This window comes from Nannospalax galili, unplaced genomic scaffold (assembly GCF_000622305.1).
Source record: "Nannospalax galili isolate Female #2095 unplaced genomic scaffold, S.galili_v1.0 scaffold444, whole genome shotgun sequence".
Classification (NCBI taxonomy): domain Eukaryota; kingdom Metazoa; phylum Chordata; class Mammalia; order Rodentia; family Spalacidae; genus Nannospalax; species Nannospalax galili.
The window spans coordinates 3794269-3802739 of NW_008354022.1; the positions used below are offsets into that span (position 1 = coordinate 3794269).

At 45.5% G+C, this 8471-nt stretch overlaps 1 protein-coding gene across 6 annotated transcripts in view; it reads left to right on the plus strand.

Moving 5' to 3' along the window:
* LOC103748481 (general transcription factor II-I repeat domain-containing protein 2) overlaps positions 1–8471 on the plus strand; it is a 56182-nt gene that overhangs the window by 22040 nt on the left and 25671 nt on the right. For 4 of the 6 annotated variants that reach the window (XM_017802711.2, XM_017802712.2, XM_017802713.2 and 1 more), the window contains 2 exons: positions 1227–1410; positions 6832–6954. In XM_017802711.2, the coding sequence (XP_017658200.1) occupies positions 1227–1410; positions 6832–6954 (307 nt within the window). Of the gene's footprint in view, positions 1–1226; positions 1411–2001; positions 2031–6831; positions 6955–8471 lie in introns of all 6 variants that reach the window. The other 2 variants (XM_008851114.2, XM_008851116.2) reach the window with 1 other exon arrangement.

Here is an 8471-nt window from a genome sequence, read left to right on the forward strand (position 1 = left end):
GCGACATGGGTGCACTTACCTACATGCAGGCAATACACGCATACACATAAAATAAAAATAATAAATAAAATTTAAAAAAAAAGAAATAGGGTTCAAGTTCCTTGGGGCCCCCAGCCACTACTGAGTCTGACTGAGCACCAACGGGCGAGTTGACATTTGACTGACGTGCTGACTTTCTGCACTAGTGACTTGGCCCAACTTGTGTTTTCACATAGTAAGTTAGTTAAGGTCTGAGTTACAGTGCCCTCTTCAGAGTCCAATACTCTGCAAATTGTCAATCTCCGAAAGTATGGAGGAAAAGGCCTATTGTTTTCCTTTTTGAGACAAGGTCTCATGTACCTACCCAGGCTGTCTTCTAACTTGCTAAGTAGCCAAGGATGACTTTGAACGTGTTATCCTCTTGCTTCTATCTACCAAGTGCTAGAAGTATAAGTGTGTACCACCACACCTATTTTTTGTAGTATTAGGGATGGAATCCAGGGCTTCATGCATGCTAGGCAAGCATGCTACCAACTGAGCCACATCCCCAACACCAATTTTTCATCTTTGATTGGGAATTGAATTCATCTTTTAAGATAGAGAGGAATAAGATACTTCGTGCTTTTTGGTTTTTTTTTTTTTTTTAAGGGAGAAAGGGTTTGTTTTGGCTCACAGTTCAGAGGTATAGAGTCCATCATGGTGGGGAAGATAGAGCAACAGGGTTTCCCTATAGCCCCAGCTGTCCTGGAACTCACTATGCAGACCAGGCTGGCCTTGAATTCACAGAGATCCACCTGCCTCTGCCTCCCAAGTGCTGGGATCAAAGCACCACCACACCTGGTTCATACACACAATTTCAGTCAGACTTCTCAACTTTTCTCACTGTTTTCAATGAGAATAACATACTGCTTTTAGCATGTTGATATGTTAGTCAAGCACATCCATATTCATTCACTATCTTGGGTGAAGGGCAAAGTGGGATCCTGAGGAATAAGGTCACATACCCAGGTCACAAGTGGAACACAAGGTTCAGTGAGCTGGTTTACATTATAAATAGTAACTTTTTGGTTAGAAGTTTAAGTAAAAGTCTTTAGTCCAGATTATGCCCATATTGCATAAGTCATTCCTACATTAATGTATCTTCCAAGCCACACTTTCAAACCTACTTATTATACTAGACATAATAACATAAAAGCCTGGAGGATTGTCTGTGCATACCATTTACCATCCCATACCTCTTCTTCCAGGTAAAGCTTTAGGGAAAACAGCCATGGTCCCTGTTCCCTATGAGCAGATGAATCAAGACCAGGCAGCTGTGATGGTGCAGGGGCTTCCGGAAGGCCTGACTTTTCAGCACCCTGACAGTTATGATCTTCCAGTCCTAAAGTGGATTCTGCAGAACAAAGCCCGGATTTCATTTGTCATAAACAGGTGAGTTGCTCCTTGTCCTCCTAATGGTTCATTTAAGATATGCTGGCCTGAGCTAGGCATGGCAGCAGACATCTGCAGTCCCAGTCTTCCAGAAACTGAAACAGGAGGATGGCTGAAAGTTGGAGGCCAGCCTGGGCGACATAGTGAGTTTAATGGCAGCATGGTATATATACTGAATTCCTGCCTCAAAAACAAATTATTGGGGCTGGAGAGATGGCTCAGTGGTTAAAAGTACTTGTTGCTCTTGCAGAGGCAGGGTTTGGTTCCCAGTGCCCACATGGCAGATCACAACCATCTGTAACTCCAGCTCCAATGCCCTCTTGTGGCCTTCAAGGGCACTGCATGCACGTGGTGTACTTACATACCTGTAGGCAAATACTCATACACATAGAACAAAAATTTCAATGTAAAAAAATAATAAAAATTTAAAATCATTATGGACCCGTGGCACAGTTGAGTCATGAAGCACTCACCTGGCATACACAAAGCCCTGGGCTCCGTGCCCAGCACTGCAGCTGAATGAAGCTTCTTGTTCGCTGTGTGCCTGCTCTGCTGTGTCCGTGTTGGGTAATGCTCTTGGTTTTCTTGCAGACCTTTCCTAGGTGCAGACAGCCAGCTGGGTAAGTGACGAGTTCTGACCCTGTGGCCACCAGAACTACCCAACTCATTCCGCTTCTTATAATGAAGATTCATGTTTTTCACATTGAGGAGGCAGCCAGGCCTGGGGGGCTGGCTTGGCAGTGGACCTCTTACCTAGAATCCTCCAGTGAGGGGCTGGGGGTGTGGTTAGGTGCTAGAGCACCTGTCTAGAATCCCCCAGTGAGGGGCATGCATGAGATCCTGGGTACCCTGCTCAGCACTGCAAAGGGAAAAACAGGAAAAACATAGTAGAGCACCTCAGGACTAGGTGGATTTCTATAAAGGACTTGCAGCTTTAAGAGAGACACCAGCCAGAGACCTAAGACCCAGCTTATTTCAGGGAGCTTCTTCAGTGAGAGCACTCCTCCTTGTTCACAGGAGTATGGGGGTTCTGGGAGGCACTGGCTGGTCTGTGAGTACCAGCCATGTATGTGCTAGGCGTGGCTGGGTTTGGGAGGGGTCTAGGATGTGTTCCTTCATCTCTGAGACTCAGATCTAGGAGAAGGAATGACTGTTTGGCAGAAAGCCATGGGACTGATGGTCTTAGGATATGAGTCATTGGCAAGCCTGGGAAGGGACAAGCATGGCTTCATTAAAGAGCTCCAAGGGGACATAGCTGTCAGGTAGGGACTCGAGGGGTGTTGTGGCCCATGATAATAATCAAACTAGTGCTGAAGCAGGGAGGCTGAGGCAGGAGGGTCAGGAGTTAAGGCCACCCTGGGCTAGGTAGTAAATTCAAGATTAGCTTGTTCTACATACAAGAGCCTATCTCAAAGTTAAAAAATTTTCAAAGATAATAAGGGGGCTGGAGAGATGGCTCAGTAGTTAAGAACCCTGGCTGCTCTTGCAGAGGACCCGGGTTCATTTCCCAGCACCCACATGGCAGCTACGAACCATCCTTAACTCCAGTTTCAGGGGAATCTGAAGCCCTCTTCTGACCTCCGTGGCATTGCATGACATGGGTGCACTCACATACATGCAGGCAATACATTCATACACATAAAATAAAAATAATAATAATAAAAGAAAGCTAATAAGCAAGGTCCCATTATGTTGGTTCCCTGGAGAGTAAAAAGCTGTGTGTCAGTGTGCACACGGCCATATGGGAGCCCAGATATCCTCTACCCCTCAGTTAATGACAAGGGGCCTCCATGCCAAATATACCTCCCAGAGGCATAATTCCACCTGTGTTTACTTCATTTTTGTTCTGTTTTGTTTTTTTGAGACAAGGTTTTCCTATAGCCCCAGCTGGCCTGAACTCACTATAGAGACCATACTGGCCTCAATCTCACAGAACTCTGTCTGCCTCTGCCTCCTGAGTGCTGGGATCAAAGGTGTATGCCACTGCCCCCAACCAACTCCTATTTTTTTAATTTTTTATTTTTGGAATGTAGTTGGAACCCTGGGCTCCTAGTGGTTCACAAAAAAGGATGTTGGCTGGGCATGGTGGTACAGGCCTTTGATCCCAGCAGTAGGGAGGCAGAAGCAGGTGGATATCTGTAAGATCGAGGCCAGCATGATCTACATAGTGAGTTCCAGACCAACTGGGGCTACAGGGAGATCCAGTCTCAAAAAGACCAAAAAAAAAAAAAATGTCAAGGTGACAGTCAGTGTGGTGAGAACTGCTTTGTTCCACACACACTGCTGGGTAAGCCGTGTGATCTTTTTTTTCCCTTCTTCTTTGATTTATTTATTTTTATGGGGCTTTCGGCTACTCTAACATTCCCCCCTCTGAAGAGTAACCCTAAAATCTTTTAAGGATTGATAAAAGCTCTCAAATACTTTTGACATTTTTGGCCTTTGGAACAGAGTATGTTGCTAAGAGGCCCAAGGACATTTTGACTTTTAGCCAAGAAATTGGTTACTTTTCTTTGGGGTCTTTTTACCCTAACTACCTAGCCAATTCCTACCTCCTATTCTTATCACACCATCCTTTGAAAAGGTTGCCCAGCTTGCAGATAGGGAATTGGGATGCAGACGGCTCTGGCTTCTTCCATGCTGAACAGGGACGCAGGGTGAGGCAATTGGAGTACCCCTTCAGTGGGTCTATCTAAAAGACTCCCAAATTGCATAACTCTTATCTCTAGGGAGAAAAGAAAGTCCTTGTATCAAGACTAGGAGATATGAAGGAGAAGTAAGGGCAAGAGTAATTAGCATTATAAGTTCTAGACAGGGAACTAGAAAAAAGTCAGAACAAAGCCATGTAATCTTATCCAGGTCTAATGAGCCACAGTTGTTTGTGGGGCCTTTGTGAAGTCCTGTGGTCCTCTAGCTCACGTTAAGGGAGGCAGTGGTAGCTGGGCATGGTGGAGCATGTCTATGATCCCAGCATTCAGGAGGCAGAGGTATAAATAGTTTCAGGCCAACTGGGGCTACAAGGAGACCCTGACTCAAAAAACAAGCTGGGTGTGGTGGTGCACGCCTTTAATCCCAGCACTCTGGAGGCAGAGGCAGGAGACTCTCTGAGATCAAGGCCAGCCTGGTCTACATAGTGAGTTCCAGGCCAGCTGGGGCTACAGGGAGACCCTGCCCCCCCCCAAAAACACGAACAAACAAAAACAAAAAAAGACCAAACAAAAAAGGCAGTGGCTGGCACACACCTGTCATCCCAGTACTCCAGAGGTTGAAGCAGGAAGTTTGAGAATTCGAGACCAGCCTGGGCTGCATAGCAAGACCTTGTCTCAAAAAATCCCCAAAGAGAAAGAAATCAGCCACCACCACTGACAACAAAAATCAGATGTTTGAATGGGCTATATCGCAGGTGACCATGTGACTGTCATCAAAAAATGATTTGTATCTTTTTACCGAAAAGTGTCGTAGCAGTTAACATTTGTACCTGTAGTGACAGACACTGTTCTGTTGTTTCTCAGTCTCTTTGGGCCACTATCACCAGGATGTCCAGATGTTCAGATGACAGGACCAGCCAGTTGTGGCCTTTGTACCTTCTGTATGCTGTACATACTCCCTGGCACACTAATAACACCTAGTGACATGGAACGCATGTAAACGCTGTTATATTGGCCCCTAGGTGATGGCCAAGGGCTGTCATCCCAGCGCTAGGGAGGCTAAGTCATGAAGATAACAAGTTTGAGGGCAGTCTGGGCCATGGAGTGAATTCCAGGCCAACCTAAGCTACATAATAAGACCTTATCACAAACATATAAGGACTCGGGGAGATGGAGCTCAGTGCTAGAGCACTTGCCTGTCGTGTATAGAACTCTAGGTTCATCCTCAGAACTAAAAATAAATTAAAAAGAATAAAGTAGGAATAAAAGAAGAGCTGGGCGTGGTGGTGCACCTTTAAACCCAGTACTCGCTATTGGGAGGCAGAGGCAGGCAGATCTCTGTGCGTTCAAGGCCAGCCTGGTCTACATAGTGAGTTCCAGGTCAGCTGGGGCTACAGAGAGACCCTGTCTCAAAAAAGACCAAAAATAAAATAAAATTTAAAAAAAAAAAAGAGGAAGAAAGAAATCCTCTATCTTTGGAGGTGAAGGCAATCAGAAGTACAAGACCATCCATCCTCAGCTACCCAAGAAGTTAGAAGCCAGCCTGGGATAAACAAGACCCTGTCTCAAACAGCCATGGAAACATGGCTCAGCAGTTAGGAGCACATATTGCACTTCCTGAGGACCAGGTTCAGTGACTCCAGCCCTGACTCCAGCTCCAGGGGATTCAATGCCTCTGGCCTCTGGCCTCTGAGGGCACCTTCACTCGTATGCACATACATGTACACATACGCACAGGCACACACATACACATAATTAAAAAATAATAAAAATAGAGGGTTGGAGAGATGGCTCAGCGGTTAAGAGCACTGTTCTTCAGAGGACCCTGGTTCAATTTCTGACACCCACGTGGTGTCTTACAACTGTCCTTAATGCCAGTTCCAGGGGATCTGACACCCTCTTATGGTTTCTGCGGGCATTGCACATAAGGGTGCACTTACATACATGCAGGCAAAACATAAAATAAAAATAAATAAATGAAAAACTTTTCTTTAAATTTTATTTCTTTTCTTCCCTTTTCTTTTTTTTAGACAGTGTCTCACCATGTAGCCCTGGCTGACCTCACTGTGTAGACTAGGATGTCCTCCTACTCAGAGAGATCCACCAACCTCTGCTGGGATTAAAGGTGTGCACCACCACACCCAGCTAAACTATATCTTTTTAAAAGATAAAAAGCAAACAAAGTGGGGGCTGTAGAGACGGCTCAGTGATTAAGAGAACTAGCTGCTCTTGCAGAGGACCTAGGTTCAAGTCCCAGCACCCATATGATGGCTAACAACCATCTGTAACTCCAGTTCCAGGGGATCTGACACCCTTTTCTGACCTCCATGGGCATTGTATGACATGGATGTGCTTACACACATGCAAGTAATACACTCATATACATAAAAAATAAATATTTAAAAAACAAAGTTCTACCCTATTTAAGGAATGATGACACAAAGAAGCTTGTGTTCAGGACATTCATTTTTTCCTGAATCTGTTCAGCCCGTGGGTTGGGTTACACTGGATGCAGTTTGCTGTCTTTCCTGTTTTCAGCACACAGAGACAGAGAGCATTTTATTGACTTGTCAGGTTCACCCAGCTGGTGAGCTGCCAGGCTAGGATCCATATCCTTCCTGTTCCTGTCTGCTCCTCTTCCCCTGCCCCCAACACACCTTCTGAGCATACCTAGGGTCCCAGGGTTTACAGCTCTGAGCTTTGTCCTTCCCTGTTACTATTTCATGGTGGGCTTCAACTGGGAGTTCTGTTTTCTCTGTATTTGCTTTCAATTGAGGTGCCTTTGGATGTCGCCCTCCGCTGTGCTGGAGAGACTACAGTGTGTGTTGTTTTGTTCCTGCACAGGCAGCCCTGGGATGGGGACAGATGCCCAGAGGCTGGAGCTGCCACCAAATGACAGGTAAGGAATAAATAATAAGGAAAAGAGTAAATAATAGGGCCAGGGAGATGGCTCATTAGGGAAACGTGCTTGCCACCATTCTTGATGACCTGAGTTTAATCCCTGGAACACTCATGGTAGAAGGAAAGAACCGACTCCTTCAAGTTGTCCTCTGACCTTCACATGGGCCTTGAGTCACACACCCACATCCACACACGACAAATAAATTAATAATAAAACAAATGCATGTAATAAAAAAATAAATAAAGCTGGAGAGATGGCTCAGTGGTTAAGAGTACTGGCTGCTCTTGCATAGGACCTGGATTTGGTTCTCAGCACCCACGTAGTCACTAACAACCTGATCTGTAACTCCAGTTCCAGGGGATCTGACACCCTCTTCTGACCTCAATGGGCATTGTACACACAGGTGTACTTACATGCAGGCAAAACACTCATACACATAAAATAAAAATAAAAATTTTTAAAAATGGTAGCACTTGGGAGGCAGAGGCAAGTGGATCCCTGTGAGTTTAAGGCTGGTGGATTCTATATAGCAGGTTCCAGGCCAACCAGGGCTACAGGGAGTCCCTGTCTCAATCCTCCCCCTAAATAATAAGAAGATACAATAGAAAGGTTGGTATGCTCTTCTTCCTGATTTTGAATAGTCTTAGTCAAAAGAATTGCAAGAGTGTATGCTACTGATAGCTTTAATTATGTGACAAAGCATTCCAAACTTAATTTGTACCTGGGTATGGTGGCTCATACCTGTAATTCCAGAAAGCTGAGGCAGGAAGATCATGAGTGGAAGGCCAACTTTGTTTTCTTTCTTTTCATTTCTTTGCTTTGGGGTGGGGGTGGCGGCAGAGTCTCCTGAAAACCAAGCTAGATTCAAACTCTTTATGTAGCTGAGGATGACCTTGAACTTCTGACCTTCCATCCTCCACCTCCCCAGTGCCGGAGTTAGAAGCTGTTGATCATTACACCTAATTTATGCAGTGTTGGAATGGAACCCAGGGCTTCCTGCATTGTAGGCAAGCACTCTGCCAACTAAACTAGACCCCTAGCCCCTCAACCTTGGCTACATAGTATTTGAGACCAGCCTGAGCTACATAGGGAGACCATATCTCAAAAAGGGGTGGGGCTAGAGAGGAGCTCAACAGTTAAAGAGCACTGACTACTTTTGAAAAAGTCCAGGGTTCAGTTCCCAGCACCCACATGGCAGCTAACAACTTCCTCTAACTCCAGTTCCAGGGGATCTGCATGACACTGGTTGTACTTAACATACGTGTAGGCAACACACTCATACACTTGAAATAAAACTAAATTTTAATAAATGGGAGAGAGAGCAGTCAGGCATGGTGGAACATGCCTTTAATCCCAGCACTTGGGAGGCAGAGGCAGGTGGATCTCTGTGAGTTCAAGGCCAGCCTGGTCTACATAGTGAGTTCCAGATCATCTGGGACCACAGGGAGACCCTGTCTCAAAAAGACCAAAAAAAAAAAAAAAGGGAGAGAGAGGGGACAGAGGGGGCTTTAGGG